Source organism: Leucopleurus acutus, assembly GCF_964270905.1.
Source record: "Leucopleurus acutus genome assembly, chromosome: 19".
NCBI classification, from domain to species: domain Eukaryota; kingdom Metazoa; phylum Chordata; class Mammalia; order Artiodactyla; family Delphinidae; genus Leucopleurus; species Leucopleurus acutus.
In genome coordinates this window covers 59,987,824-60,003,248 of record NC_139161.1, presented here as the reverse complement: position 1 = coordinate 60,003,248, position 15,425 = coordinate 59,987,824, and the positions used below count along the sequence as shown (strand labels likewise).

The 15,425-nt window shown below is 56.3% G+C and overlaps 1 protein-coding gene across 3 annotated transcripts in view; it reads right to left on the bottom strand.

Moving 5' to 3' along the window:
* PEMT (phosphatidylethanolamine N-methyltransferase) overlaps positions 1 to 2,978 on the bottom strand; it is a 47,773-nt gene extending 44,795 nt beyond the window's left edge. The window contains exon 1 of one of the 3 annotated variants that reach the window (XM_082859954.1): positions 2,876 to 2,978. Coding sequence is in view for 1 of the 3 variants with exons in the window: in XM_082859948.1 (XP_082716074.1) it covers positions 1,915 to 2,073 (159 nt within the window). In the remaining 2 variants the exon portion in view is untranslated. Of the gene's footprint in view, positions 1 to 1,914; positions 2,230 to 2,325; positions 2,348 to 2,875 lie in introns of those variants that run through there. The other 2 variants (XM_082859955.1, XM_082859948.1) reach the window with 2 other exon arrangements.
* Between the last annotated feature and the right edge of the window lie 12,447 nt (positions 2,979 to 15,425).

Here is a 15,425-nt window from a genome sequence, read left to right as displayed (position 1 = left end):
GCCCATGCTTGCACGTCAGCACACGTGTGGCTGCTGAGGACGTGCGGTGCCACGTGATGAAATGACATATTTTACGTATTGGGTCAAATATATTGTCAAAAGTGATTCACCGATTCCTTACTTTTTCAACTGTGGCTACTAGAGGAGTTTAGATTCTCAGCGTGACATATTACCGCCAAGGGACGGCGCGGGGCCAACCCGCTGCCATCATGCAGCTCAGACGCCCAGCTGCAGAGAAACCACCCCGAGGATGACATCTCTCAAAACCAGAGGTTTTCACTGAGGAGGGAGGAGGGCTGCCAAGTAGGACAAATACACACGTTCAGTGTTGCTGGCAACAGGAAGCTTAACTGTACCAATAAGGGCTGCAGTGGAAAAAACGGAATGTTAGTCAACGAGGGTCACCCTGACCTGTCCCCTGAAAGGTTCCCAGATCACTCCAACTGCACAGCCCCACAGGGAAGGGAAGAAGGGCAGAAAAGACCTTCCCCCCAACACCCAGGAAATCTCCCCCTCCCCCACTGCTAGGTCTAGAACACAGGCCTTGCCTAGACCTGAGGGCAGGACCCTAACCCTGCAGCGGGGCCCACTGCCCCCTTGATTTCCACCAGAAGCCCCGAAGGCTTCCCCACCTCCAGTTAATGGAGCCCCATCCTTCCCCCGTAGGTCTCACCCATGAAACATCCACCCCAAGCCAGGCAATGGCGAGGGTCCCCTTGGGCTAGGCTTCTCTTTGTTCTTGAACAAATACTCCTCCTCAAGGCCTTGGTCTGCCAGGCCCCCACCAGAGCACCTGGGCCCCCACCCCCCAGGGCGTATCACTCAGGGCTCAGATCAGAGGTCACCTCCTCAGATAAGGACCGGCTGTCTCAGGATCTCAACCCACCTCCCCACAAGCCAGTTTCTAAAACATTGACCAGTTTTATCTCCGGCAGAGAATTTTCAGTTTCCAGCCTCAGTGGAGTGAATGGTCAGTGAGAGCCGACAAAGAATGCCGCCTGCCATTCCGGTAAACAAGGGAAGTCGCCCCCCATCAAGCCATCGGCTGCTGCTGCCGACCCCACAGTGCACCCTGAGGGGGGATTCAGGATGGAGAAAAACAGGAGACAGGCCCCAGGCAGTTAAGATGCAGATCTCAGGAATAATTTCAAGGAGCCCAGACTCTTGCATCTTCCCACAAATAGAAAAGTGCTAAAATCATGTACAAGATGTCTGCTTTTTTGTGTTTAGCAGTAATTTTTTGATGTTCGATGTGGGTTTTTTTCCAGCAAAAACTCCTATATATCCTGGCTCCCCCTCAGAGCTACTGAGAGGCTCTTTCCTGGGCTAGAGTCCTCAGTAAGGCCCCCAATAGAACACAACTCGCAACCATTAGGTTGTGCGTTTTTCTTCAGTGGACACCTGCTCTCGATCGGTACCGGCTGTACCAATGAATGGACCACAAAAGGCGGCCTCGGGCAGGGACCTCTTGGGAGCTCCACGGGGAGTGGCTGACGCCGAAAAGGTTAATGTCTTGTCTCAGAGGAGACTCTAAGGGCCGGGGCCAGGGGCCCGGCTGGTCTTCAGAACCAGGTCCCGCCTGGCCCGGCCCGGCCCGGCCCGTGCGGGGCTCCGCAGGCCGCGGACTCCCCGCCAGTCCACCCGGGAGGAGGCCTGTCCTCCGGCCTCAGCTCAGGGCACCTCCTCCCCGGAGCCTAGCGATCCCGTAGGTGCACACGTGTACGCACTCCCACGCGCGGTCACGGGTGCGGACACGCGCACTCGCACTCATACGCACGCACCCGCGGCCCCGCCCCGCCCCCGTTGCCTGGTAACGGCGGCACCGCCCGCGGGCGTAGGCGGTGGCACCGCCCGCCGCGGACCCAGCAGCCTTAGCGACCCCCCTCCTGGCCCGGCTGCCGGCGCGGTCGGTACCTTCCTGAAGTCCAAGTTGCCAAGGCCCCCGCAGCAGTCGGGCGCCGCCACCGAGCTGCGCATGGGCCCCGCCCGGCCCGGCCCCATCGGCAGCGGGCCGCCTTGCAGGGACCAAGCGCGGGCCTCGCGGCAGCCCCCAACCGCCAGGACCGGCCCCATCACGCCCGGGAAGCGCCGCCGGACGCGGCGCTTTCCCGGTGACCGCGCTTCCCCAGCCTTCTGGGAAATGTAGTCCCCGTCCCCGCGCAGCGCCGCGCTCCCGGGCTCGCACCGGCCTCTCGCGGAGCCGAGAACTACAAGTCCCAGGGCCGCCCGTTGCGGCGCCTGCCAGTCCCGAGTAGGCCACGCGGCTGCTGGGCCCCCGCCCGCCGGACCCCGGACCCCGGCTCCCCACTCGGTCCGCCAACTGACCTGGTATCCCTGTCCTTGGCCGGCTGCGGCGGGTCGTAGGTTTAAGTAGCGCGCTGCGCAGCCCTGTGGACCTGGACTTTGGCCGGCTCGGCCCCCCGCCCCCTCCTAAGGCTGCCTGTGGCGGGTGGCGGGCACACCCCGCAGCTCCCGCCCCCCCACCCGGTTGCGACCCCCTCCTCCACTGGCCCTCGAGCACTCACCGGGGCCGCCCTCACTGTCCCCTGGGAGATGAGAGCCGAGCAGCACAATAAAGGATTATAGCTTGATGCGGGCTGGGATGGCAAAACGGGGGACACTGCCCTGGAATGCTCAGGGAAGGGCCCGAGGGAGGCCTGTGCGCCGGAGAAGGTGGCAGACATGCAAATTGCGGGGGTGGGAAGAGGGACCACCTGTGCAGGTGCCTGGAGACCAGAGGAGTCCTCAGTAATCCGGAAAAGGCTGGAGTAGTGGTGGAGGGGGGACAGCGGGAGGGAAGGGGTTTAGAAAAGTAGGTGGGATTTTAGCTGGTTGGGTCCCAAGAGAGCCCCTTTGGTAGCTAGGTGTCACATACCTGGGAGCCCTGGCAGTCCCTCTGCTTCCTGATTCCGGCCCACTTCTCTCCCCCTTGGCCCTCAGCACCTACCAGCCCAGAGCATTTGTGAGCTGCCACCGTGTGCCCACCCCTGTGCTGACCACAGCCTCCCTAGGATGGGGCAGGCCCACAAAGAGACAGGAAGGATGCTGGCACCTAGCTAGCTAGGTGCACTAGCTCTGTGGTTGCAGGCAGCTTTCGTTTTCTCAAAAGTAAAAGGGAAATAGCTGCCGGTAAAACCCACTGCACAGGACCTGACCCGTGGGAAGTGCTTGAGAACCACTGGCCACGAATGGGCTGGGTGCACAGCAGGTGCTGCAGGGCTGGTTTGCCCACTGACCACCCCGTCAGGGTGTCCAGGCAGGGCCTTCCGGAACCAGAGCCAATTCTGGAGAGCCCGCCAAGGGGGAGGGCCCCCAGGGAGCACTCCCCCCCAACTACAGTCTGTTTCACCCAAGCCCCAGTTTTCTCCCCACCTACCAGGCCACTCTCCTCCCCCCCACCCCCCATTCTTTTATTAAGCCAGGAATATTAGTTTTTGTGTGTTTGGTTTATCTGGGAACAAAGAAAGGTAAATGTCAGAGGTCACACCATAGCTGATGCAACTAGAGGAATCCACTCCTCCGCCGCTAACCCACCCCCACCACTCTGGCTCCATGAAAGGAACACACCCAGACGTGCAGAAGCCAAACTCAGCTTCCAGTGTGATCGATCGGGACTGTTCAGATCAAAACCCTCCTGCTGAAGAAATCTGGGGGCAGAAGTCTTGTCTGGCCCTTTGAAAACTCCCAGGTGTGAGCTTGCAGGGGTGTCCCCAGGCCGACCTCTCTCGGGGGAATATGCCTTTTCCGGCAACCCTGGCAAACAGAGAAGTCACTTCTGAGGCAGCGTGCTGCTCTGTTGGACAGGATGTTTGCTCCAGACACTGACCCAAAGTCCCTCTTGCTGCAGCTTTAGCAAACAGCCCCTTTCTACCCTCAGGGTTATCTCTTTGCCCCTTGATAGCTCTTCAGATATGGGAGCCATTTATCATGAGTGTCTCCCAGTCAGCTCCAGGACAAACATCTCCAGATGACCTCTCTGGCCAGGAGTTTGACCTTTGCTGGGAGGGGATCAAAGCTAACAGCCATTTCTTTGCCGTCCGCCCTCCCCCAGTGGCCCTGAATCTGACTGCCTGGCTCCCAGCAATCACCAAAAGCAGCTTTTATTACTAAAATTAACCTTTGCTTATTGAGTGACCTTGGGTAAAACCCAAACCTTCCCCTACTCTGAGTCTCTTTTCTGTTCATAAAATAGGTACGATAGTATCTCCCGATAGGATCAGCCCGGCACGGCACGCAGTAGGTTCTCAGCAGATGCCTGTCTCCCTCCTTTCCATACAATCAAGACTTGCCTATAAGATCATACTCCTAACGCGCATGAACACGCTACAGCTTAGGACTGCCCATGACGGGGGCCCAGCGGAGCCGGGTACTAGCTAGGAGGCCTGCGAGTCCCCGGGAGGACGTGGGTGAGGAGGCAGGCTGGGCAGCGTCCCCTGAGGGGTGGGAAGCAGGGGGAGGCTGGGGCGGTGGCGGGCACCGCAGGTCACCGGAAACCAGGTCATCGCGAGTTCTTTAAAACCAGGAGGGGACTGAGGGGCCGCGGCCATGATGCCCAGCTCCCCTCCTACATCCAGGCCTGATTGCCCCCACCCTGACCACGGCAGGTTCTGTAGGAGCCGGGTGGGAGCTGTGGCAGGGCAGCACCGCTCATAAAGAGTAAACTCTCCCTTCCGCCGGGGCTTGGGGAGGAGCCCCTTCCCCAGCGACCTCTGTTGCTGGGAGGAGGGCTTCGCAGCAGATTCACCTGAATTCAAGGCCCAGGAAGCACCAGCAATCGCTGCGGGCTCTTTGCTGGGCCTGGAGCACCCCAGGCACACTCTCACCTCAGGACCTTTGCACACGCTGTGCCTTCTGCCTGGAATGCTGCTCCCCTAGATGTCCTAAGAGCCCCTCCCTCACCTCCTTCAAGTCAAGCGCCACCTTTCCGCTCGACTGGACTTGTCAGCCTCCCCCCACTCTCCATCCCCTTCCCAACTGTATTTCTCTCCAAAGCCCTTGTCGCCACCTAACAAATGTATTTGGTTTACTTATTTATTCTGTGTAGCATCAGTCACCCCCAGGAGGATATGAGCTTCCCGAGGGCAGGGTTTATCTGTTTCTACACCACTCTGTCCCTGGCACCTGGGTCACTCCTGGCACAAAGCAGGCACTCAATAAATAGTGAATGAGTGAATAGTTCTGCCACTCCCATATTTGGGGCATCCTTGGGCAAACCACCTCTCTGGGCCTCAGGGACCCTGTCAGTGGAATGGGGAGGGTGAAGGATCCTGGCTGTGTGGCCTAGGGCAAGTGACTTACCCTCTCTGACTCTCAGCAGATGAGAAAATCCTAACCATAAAAACAAGAGCTAAGATGTTTGAACTCTTGCAAAGCTGCAGGCCCAGCGCTCAGCACCGTTTTCTCTGAGCCTCATAACAACCCAGTGAAGGAGAGATGGCAAGCTGACTCACGTGGAAGGGACCACAGTCACACAGCCAAATGAGTGACGGGCTTGGGAACTGCCAGCCTAGAGCCAAGCCTGGTCTTTACCACCAGAATGGAGCAGGTGACCCAAAGCCCAGCACAGGACCCACTGCAGGAGCCAGCACTGGTTCAGACCGTCAGTGCTCAACCCCACCAGGTTTCTGCCCCCTTCTCAGCTTCTTTTCACCACATGCACCCTTCACGGGCCAGTTAAAGCTTTGTCTTTTCTGAGAAGCCTCACTGCTCCTATAATAGGACGAGGGCAAAGCGTGATTCCTCGCCCACAAGGTCCCAAGTGGCCCAGGTGCAGCCGCCTCCCCAGCCCTTCTTGCTCCCTGTGCTCCAGCCACGGGGCCTTTGCACATCCCTCTCCCTCTGCCGGGCACACACTTCCCTCTCTTCTTGGAGAGCAAGGGCGTTTCCTGCACCTGCACACACTCAGCACCAGTCAGGGCTCATCAAATACTCACCCGACAAACGAATACACGAGTGAATGACGGTCAAAACTGAACTTCAGTCCAGTGAAATTATCCCTCAGAAATGGAGACAAAGTAAAGGTGTTTTCAGACAAAGGAAGGTTAAGAGAATTCATCCCCAGCAGGCTGGTCGGGAGCCTGGGAACGCTGGAAGGAGTGAAGAGCACTGAAAATTAGCCGTTAAGGCTAATCAATATTGGACCTTTGTAACAATAGAAACATCTTGTGGGAGTTAAAATATTTATCTTGGTCACTGAGAGGAAAGTCAGGGAAACCCCCATAGGGTTTGATTCCCCACAAAACCTCCTCCCATTAGCGGCAGAGTATACGTTCTTGTCAAGGTCACGCAGAGCATTGGCCAATGTCGACCACATGCCGAGGCACATAGAGCAAATCTCGATAGATTTCGAAGGATTGCGATCACGTAGTTTATTCTCCCAAACACAGGTGGATTAAGCCAGAAAACAGGAAGGCAACTACCGCAGCCCCCAACATTTGGGAATTACCCAAAACATTTTTTTTTAAACCCCAGAGACAAGTTCTAGCTGCTTCGAGTTCCCTGGACCCACCAGGCACTTTACCTGGCTGGAGTGGGTCAGGCGGGGGACACGGCTTCGAGGAGCCTCTTGGAGGAGGGGCCTTTCCCGTTTAATCCCAGGTTCCAGGAGCGGAGGAGAGGCGTTGGGGTGGGGCGCTGGGTGCTCTGAGGGCTGTGGGGTGTAATAGGGGCTGAGCGTATGCACAAGAACCAGCAGTCCTGGCCCAAAGCTCAGGGCGAGTGGAGTCTCAGCAGGTCTTCAGGCTGAAGACTGTGCAGGCTGCCCCTTGGGCACAGCCTGAGCAGGAGCTGGAAGCGACCATGATCAGCGCTGAGGACGGGCCAGGGCCTTGCGCACAGCGTCAGCTCCACGTGCAGTGTCTCATTTAGGACTGTTGCCGGGAGCACAGAGGATACAGTCAGCCCAACCTCTTTCCACAGGTTTGTGCCTCACTTCCTCACCAGCATGGGATCTTATTATTCCAAATATACTTACATTAATTTAATAGTTGAATAATTATACCTTATTTAACGTGTTTTTTCCCCATTATATGTGATGTTGGACGTTTTCCCATGTGCTTTTCTTTTTGATCAGAATAGTGTTTCTTTTGCACTATTTAACAGTGCACCTCCTGGGCTTTCTTTCAGAAAGAACTGTGAGCCTCAGTCTTAGCAATCTCTTGAACTTTTTAATTAAATGAATGGGGCCGTTGTAACTCTTAAGTGATTAAAAATTTATTTTACCTTGAAAATTTTCCAAGCCACAAAAAATTTGGAAGAATTATGCAATAAACACCTCTATACCCTTCACCTAGATTGACCCATTTTCATTCTCCAGCATTTGCTTTATCTGTTTATAAGGAGTTTTATTTGGGGGGGGTGGATTTTTTTTCTTGGCCGAGCCACAAGTGTAGCATACAGGATCTTAGCTCCCCAACCAGGGATTGAACCCGTGCCCCCTGCAGTGGAGGTGCAGAGTCTTAACCACTGGACCTCCAGGGAAGTCCCTATATGGAGGGTTTTTTTAAAAAATTTTTTTAAATTTATTATTTTAATTTATTTATTTTTGGCTGCATTGGGTCTTCATTGCTGCACGCGGGCTTTCTCTACTTGCGGCGAACAGGGGCTGCTCTTCGTTGCAGTGCACGGGCTTCTCATCGCGGTGACCTCTCTAGCTGCAGAGCACTGGCTCCAGGCGCGCGGGCTTCAGGAGTTGTGGCTCGCGGGCTCTAGAGCGCAGGCTCAGTAGCTGTGGCGCACGGGCTTAGTTGCTCCGCGGCATGTGGGATCTTCCCGGACCAGGGCTCGAACCCGCGTCCCCTGCATCGGCAGGTGGATTCTTAGCCACTGCGCCACCAGGGAAGCCCTGGAGTTATTTTTCTATGAACTATTTGAGAGCACGCGCAGACTCTTCACCCCTAAACCCTCCAGTGGATATTTCTCCTAGGAACAAAGACATTCTCCTGGGAAACCTCAATACAATGATCAGAATCAGCAGGTTTATGGTGGATACAGAGGACAGCTAACGCTGAGGCCACGTCCGAATTTCACCCACTGTCCCGTTGAGCAGACTGGCCCTCAAGTGGGTTTTGTCTGGTGGTCTCGGGGCCAGAGCGTCCCCTCAGTGCTGCGACCTCCGAACCTGCTTCCAGCTGCCCTTCCCGGTGCCTGAGCTCGACCTCTGGGCATGGGCCTCTCCTCCGCAGAGATGCACGGGTTCAGCTATTTCCTTTCCTCTGTGTTACCTGCTCGGCCGTCGCCCTGGCCTGTTGTTCTTACCAATTCACAAAACTCCTGGGGTTTCATAGTCCAACTCAGGAGGGCAGCTCAGAGGCAGCCAGGGTCCAGGCTGTCACCCCAGCCCCTGCTGCCTGGTCCATGCGTCCCTGGTATGCTGGCATCTCCGACATCTAAGGGGAAAATCCCTACGGAGGAGCCAGTGTCCCAGCAGCCAGCAGACCCGCTGGATCTGTGGGAGATGCTGGGCCTCCTCCTGGTACAGCCTCTGCCCCTCGCAGGCCAGACAGGAGATGCCTGGGTCAGAACCTGCTCAGGTTTCTGGACAAGGGCAAGTGGGACAACGCTCTGTGCTGTGGGCAAACATGGGCATCCCTGGCCCTCACCCTGGAAATACACCCCCAACCCGAAACGCCCCACAAACCTTTCCAAACGACTCCAAGGAGGGGTTTGTGGGCCCCTGTTGAGAACAGCTAGAGAACACTATGTATTGAGGACTTCCTCTGAGCTGGCCTTGAGCCAAGCACTTGAGACACTTTATCCCATTTGTACTGCCCAACTGTCCACTGTACAGATGAGAAAAGTGAGGCCCAGGAAGTTGGAGCCGGGACCGTGACCCCATAGGCCTGACCCTTGTGTTCCCCCTGTTCCCGCTGTCCACAAATGGAGGCCACGTCACATGCTCGTGTGGCCCCAGGTTCTGAGTTAAGCCCAAGCAGGAGGTTGGATTATCGCTCAGCAAACACTGGCCCTCACGCTTCCCCTCTCACTGAGGGCAGAGCGGATGTCCCCGTGCCGTCCACCTGGGCCTGGGCCTAGGCCTGGGAGCTGCTCGGGCTGATGCAACCATAGCGGGCAGGACATACAGAGCCGTTAGATGAGGCGAAGACCCTGAATGTGGCCCATGTGATCTGCTCGGGCTCCTTGGGCTCCAGTGACCAGCGCGAGAAGCAAATGGCCTGGACCCCAGAGCAAACACCCCTGGAGAAGGCCTGGACTTGGCCAGGTCAGGCAGCACTGCAGCCTGAGTAAGTCTCGTGGCCATAAGGCCCTGGTATGGGCAGTCTTTCCGCAGCATCACTGCAGTAGTAGCTGACAGACACAGCCTGACTCCAGGAGCATCTTGGGCAGGTGCTTCCACCTCTGCAGAGCTCTGTTTCCCATCCGTGTGAGAGTCAATGACAGAATGGACCTTATAGGTTGTGGGGTGGGTGGGAGGGGCTTGCGCTCTCACCACAGGGCCCGGCGCACACAGAGTACTTAGTAAACACTTGTCCTGCGTGACTACTGTCACTAGAGACGCCGCTCGTACCGTTGGCTGTGCCGCCCGGGGTCCAGTGAGGAGACCCAGGCTCTGCCCTCGAGGACTCAGTCGGTTGGAGGTTTTAATGAATTGGAAGCAGAGTTAGCCTTCAGCTATGGGGGCAGCTCTCGGAGCACCCTGCCTGGTCCTGGAGTTGCCCCTCCCCTGATCCCAACTTGCCCAGCGGCATCTAAAGTGGGCTGCCTGGGCCCCAGGTGGCCACGTGCCCAGTGGGGAGGACCGGCCGGGTCACAGCGATCCACAGACCACAGGAAACTCAAAGCCAGCCTAGCCCCACCCCACCCCGACAGGCTTCCCCCTCTGTCAGCCCAGCTCTGGGCCCAGGCCCTCGGGTGTGTGTCATGTGATGGTAGCGTTTGGGTCTGTTTCAGTGTGTGTGTGGGTGTGTGTGTGTCTGTGTGTTTCCAGGCATGTCCAAGTCTGCTTCAGCATCCACGCAAGTGTGTGTGAATGGGTGTGTCAGTATGGTCTGTGTATGTCGGTGGGAGTGTACTTCTGTGTTTCCAGGGCCATGGCTGTGTATCTCTGACTCAGAGCACTGCCATCCAGAGGCCAGGAGCTGACCGACAGCAGCTCCCCTCCTGCCCACGCGGGGACCGGGCACACCTGGGGTCTGCCCAGATGTGCACACATGCACTGACTGATGCTGGGCGGATGCCTTTACTTCTCTGGGCCCCCAGTTCCTCACGAGCTTGTCGTGAGTGTCAAAGGCAGCAGCCCTTTATCCAGCTCCGGGCAGACGGCCTCTGAGGACCGTGCGAAGCTCAGACTTCGCTCAGGAAGAGGACGGGGTGAGCTGGGGGGCTCGGGAGGCGCGGGCGGCCTTGACGACCCTGAGCGCACGAGGGGGGTCCCAGTGCCCAGAGGCCTGCTAGTGGCACCACGGGGCCCAGGGCCACAGACTGCACCCTTCTCATGGCCACTTCAGATTAATTAATTAACAGACCTTATTTTTTTTTTTAATTAACAGACCTTATTTCCAGAATACTTTTAGTTTTATTGAAAAATTGAGCAGAACGTACAGAGAGTTCCCATACACTTAAAGAAGTTTTTGTACTGATATAAAATCAATCATTTTAACCTTGCTAACGTGTACAATTCAGTGCTTTTCAGCACATTCACAATGTCGTACGACCATCGTCACCAGCTCATTCCAGAACACTTCCGGTATCCACGTGGAGACACGAGCCCATTGGCTCCCACCCCTGCCACCTGTGATCTACTCTCTGTCTCCATGGATTTGCCTGTCCTGGAAGTTTCATATAAACAGAACCAGGCGACAGGTGACCTTTCACATCTGGCGTCTTTCACTGAGAGCAATGCATCTGAGGTTCTCCCACGTTGTAGCAGGTGTCAGTACTTCCGTCCTCTTTACGACAGAATGACATCCCACCATGTGGATGGACCACGCTTGTTCATCGGATCACCTGCTGATGGACACCGGGGTCACTTCTACCTTCTGGGGGCTGTGAACAGGGCTGCTGTGGACATTCACGTACAGGTGTTTTTTTTTTTTTATGGACACTTTTTTTTAATTTCTCCTGGCTATTCTCTAGCAGGGAAATTACGGACTCACATGGCAACTCTATATTTAGCCTTTGGAGGAACTTCCAGACCGTTTTCCACAGCAGCTGAACCACTTTCCGTTCCCACCGGCAGCACACGAGGTTTCCAGTTTCTCCACGTCTTCCACACTTACTTCTTGGTTTTGTGATGATGGCCATTCTCACGGATGTGAGGTGGTACCTCACTGTGGTTTTGATTTGCATTTCCCTGAAGTCTAATGCTATCGAGCATCTTTTCCTGCGCTACTGGCCTTCTGCACGTCTCCTGTGCAGACACGTCTGTTCGGATCCTTTGCCCATTTTAATTGGTTATTTGCCTTTATAGTATTGAGCTCTAAGGTAAAGGGTAATTACACACCAGGAGTCTTTAAAATGGAAGGCGGGACATAGCTTCTCACGGTTGTCAGCCCCATCACTGGACACTAGCCCCTGTTGAGCGTCTCCAGGGAGGACGGAGCACGCCTTCCCCTGGGAGGTTGCTCCCAGGCAAACCCAAGGCCTTCCACCCAGTCAAGGGCTCTTAAAGTGTTTTTCCGGCCAAGAGCTGCTTCTTCCTCTCAGCATCAGTGCTGCTGCCACCTCGTATGAACGGAGAAATAGTTACTGCGCGCTTCTTAAAAATAGAATTACGTACGCGTTTTCTCTGCCCGTCACTACACATGAATGACTTCTAATTTTCCATTTCTCGTTTGACTTCTCTTCCAGATTCCTTCCACATGCTGAACTCCTCCCCAGCGTCGGGGGGGGAGCGGGGGCGGGCGGGGGGTGTCTTCCAGGCACCTTGCCCGAAGCCCTCTCCGCTCCCTGGTCCCCGACGCAGCGCCCCTCCCCCTCACCCCCTCCCTCCCCACCATAAGGAATCAGTCCTCAGAGTAACTGTTCCTCTGAGGCTCAGGCCTCATCAGCTCCCACCTGGACTATCAAGGTACCTGGCCTCCCAGCCTCCCCCGTTTCCAAAGCATCCTCCACCGACAGCAGGTGGCCCCTGCTCAGAGCCCTGCAGTGGCTCTACTGCCCAGACCGAGACCCAGTCCTCGCAGGCTGGCATAGGAGACCCTCCCGGAATCAGACCCTTCGCTCGTTGGTTCATTCATTCAGTTTTCTGAGCACCTACTGTGTGCAAGGGACTGGGACACAGTGCACAAAGGACAGGGCTTTGAGGAGGAGCAAGCCGCACAGGGTGGCCAGCGGTGCAGTGGGCCTGGGGGGACAGTGGGGACAGAGAGGAGGGGACCAGACCCAGTGAGCAGGGGGCTTCCCAGAGGCGGCAGCTCCCCAGTACCCACTCCCGCTCCTGCCACTTCCAATCACCTCCAACTCCCAGAATGCACCTGCCGTCCTTGCAAACCCACCAAAGCCACCCCCCCACCCCCGGCTTCCCACCCTTTGGCAAACTCTCCCAGCCTTCAGACCTAGTTGAAGTGACTCCTCATTTGCCGAGTCCCCCACACCCTGTACGGAGCTGATCCCTTGGTCCTGCCTTTAAGACACCCCCAGCCCCACTGAGACCCCATCACAACGTTGATCTCACCCAATTATTATGTTAGCTGTGACTTTCTGGGAACTGAATCGCCGTCTTGCTGTCCCTTTCTGCTGCTATAGACACAGGGAGACACAGCCAGTCCCCCACCCCCCACCGAAGTCCAGGGTTCTCAATCAGGTGATCTTGCCACGTAACCACCTCCCCCAAGGACCCTGGGCGCCGTCTGGAAACACCTGTGGTTGTCACAGCTGGGAGGTGCTGCGGACATCGGGTAGGGCGAGGCCAGGGACGCTGCTCAGCCTGCTACAGCGCGGGGTCCGGCTCCACAGCCAAGATCATCCCGCCCAGGGTGTGATGGTGCGGAGGTCAAGGAAGCTTCTAACGCCGGGACAGCCAGGTGTGGTTTGGGGGAGGGCAGGCCTGGGGTCAGGTGGGCGTGGCGCTGGGAGCCGCAGGTGCATCCAAGGCCCCGGGCGGGGGGTGGGGGGGTGGAGTGGGGTGGGCACGTGACCGTGTCCCAGCCAATGAGCGGGAGGAGGTGGTGCCCTGCTTGCTTCCAGCCTGGCCCGTGCGCCCTGCTCAGTGTGACCCTCGTGCAGCAGCTGACTCTCCGGTCCCGGCCCGCGCGTAGGGAGCCCCTGAGACGCCGGGTGTAAACCAGGCCCAGACTCGGACCCGGACGTTCCTGGGTCTGCGGGGGTGTCAGGCGTGCAAGACCAGGTCCCTGGGCTTTTCCAGCTGAAGCCCCCCCCCCCGGTACCCCGTGTTGACCATGAGCAACCCCACCTTCCTCATCACATTCTTGTGCAGTTTTTCCAACCCTGGCACATGGGCACGAAAGTAGAGTTCAATCTGATTTTCAGAAGAAAAGGGCTTTCCTGCACCCTGAGAGCTGGCAACAGTTCTTATCAGTTACACAATTTGTCTGTCGTGTCTTTTGGTGGACTGTGACCCCTTGAGGGGAAGGTCTGGGCCTGATTCACCGGATGTCACCAAGGACCAGCAGAGGCCCCAGCACAGGGCAGTCCCAGGAGCTGTTTGTGGACCTCTGAGCAGGGATGGCCCTCACAGCTGCCCACCCTGCCTTCATGTCCGTATCAGTTAGGAAAACATTTACCTGCAGAACATCAAAATCCAACCAACAGAGGCTTAAACAAATTGACAGGAGGTTCGTTTTTCCACAAAACACAACTAGAGGCAGGCAGTTGCTAGCACCAGGGACCCCGACTCCACCATCCCTAATATAACTGACCTCTCAGGCTTATGCTTTGACCTCATAGTCACAAGATGGCTGCCATAGCTCTAGTCATCACACTTGGCTTCCAGACAAGCCAAAGGTAGGGGAAAGGTCAAGGGCCACAGTAGCTGCACCTGTCTCTTTTCATAAAGTGAGCGAAAGCTTTCCCAGAAATGCCCCGCAGCAGACTTCCACGTTAGGACTGATCGGCCAGAACTGGGTCACACAACCAGCATGAGACACTGGGAAATTTGGTAACAAAATGACCATGACTGGCTTAGAACACCGTATCAAAAACGAATGGAGGTTTTGTAAGCACAAAAGGAATAGGTGTTAGGAAAGAGGCCAACGATGTCCTCTTCTCCTAGGATCCAGAGGGCTTCCACGCCTGGTCTTCCGAAGGCCTGAGGCTCTGTGGGGATAAATCCGTGGGACCCTCCCACGTCCGCCCGCAGCTCTGTCCTGGTGCCTCTTCCCAGGAAGCCTTTGGTGTAACCTCTACAGCCTGTACAGATGGGCTCTCCCAGCAGAGACTATTCCAGTCACTCGGCAAAGCTGGACTCCGTCCCCAGGAGATGGAAGGAAAGTCCGTGAGTCATTCCCCCAGTGAAGGCGGTGGCTGAATCAGTGGATTCTGCAGAATAAACACAGCATTCTCAGTTACTCCTATCTGACGGACTGTCACAGCGCTCCACCGTAGCTACTGGGCTCACAGGTAGAATCCAGAATTCCGAGGAAATGGAACTAAAAATAGCCGGAGGCAGGAGGATGTGCTCCCAGGCAGACAACGTTCAACCAAATGTGGGAAACAGAGGGAGGAGTCCGGGGCTGAGAACAGGGTGACAACAGCGAACTCGGACCAGGCTCCTACTGTGTGCCAGGTACTGAATGGGGCTCGTCCGGGCATCAGGGTCTCATTGGAGCCTTCAGCCAGCCCAAAGAAGTTCTGTCATCTCCCCCATCCACAGACAGGGACACCGGAGCTGTCAGGGGTTATGATGTGAGCTCTGTGTTCTCCCAGCTTGTGGTTCCCTGGCTGTACCTGAAACCCTGGCACCTCAGTTTCCTCATCTATAAAATGGAAATGATAGCAGTACCTACCTCATAGGCTCACTGGGAAGACTCGCTATATTAACACAAGTAAAGCTCTCAGAAAAGGGCTGGCAGGAGATAAGCCCTTGAGCTACATGACTGGAGCAAATCCCTTTAAACCTCAGTTTCCTCATCTGTTAAATGGTGATAATACCTCCATTCTCATGGGGTTATTGTGATAAGACGGTCCAGGTGAAGCGTGAGCACAACTCCCAGTGGCTGGTTTATGAGCCCTGAGCTTCTTGTTCCCACCCATCGCTGGGCTTTGCGAAGGCTGTTATCTCCCACTTCATAAGCTTCCCTTTGACGCCTCCAAACCATCCCTGTATGACAAGCTCCAGCTCTGGGTTGACCTTCTTGAAGAAACAAAAGAAATGTTTAAACACACCACTGTTGCTGGGAGGAGGACCTGCACAGATGCTCGCTGGGAGGTGGGCCGTCAACCTCCACGTCCTTTTTTGTGGGATGTATATCAACAAGAAGGTAAGCACACCTGCCCACTCACAGCTT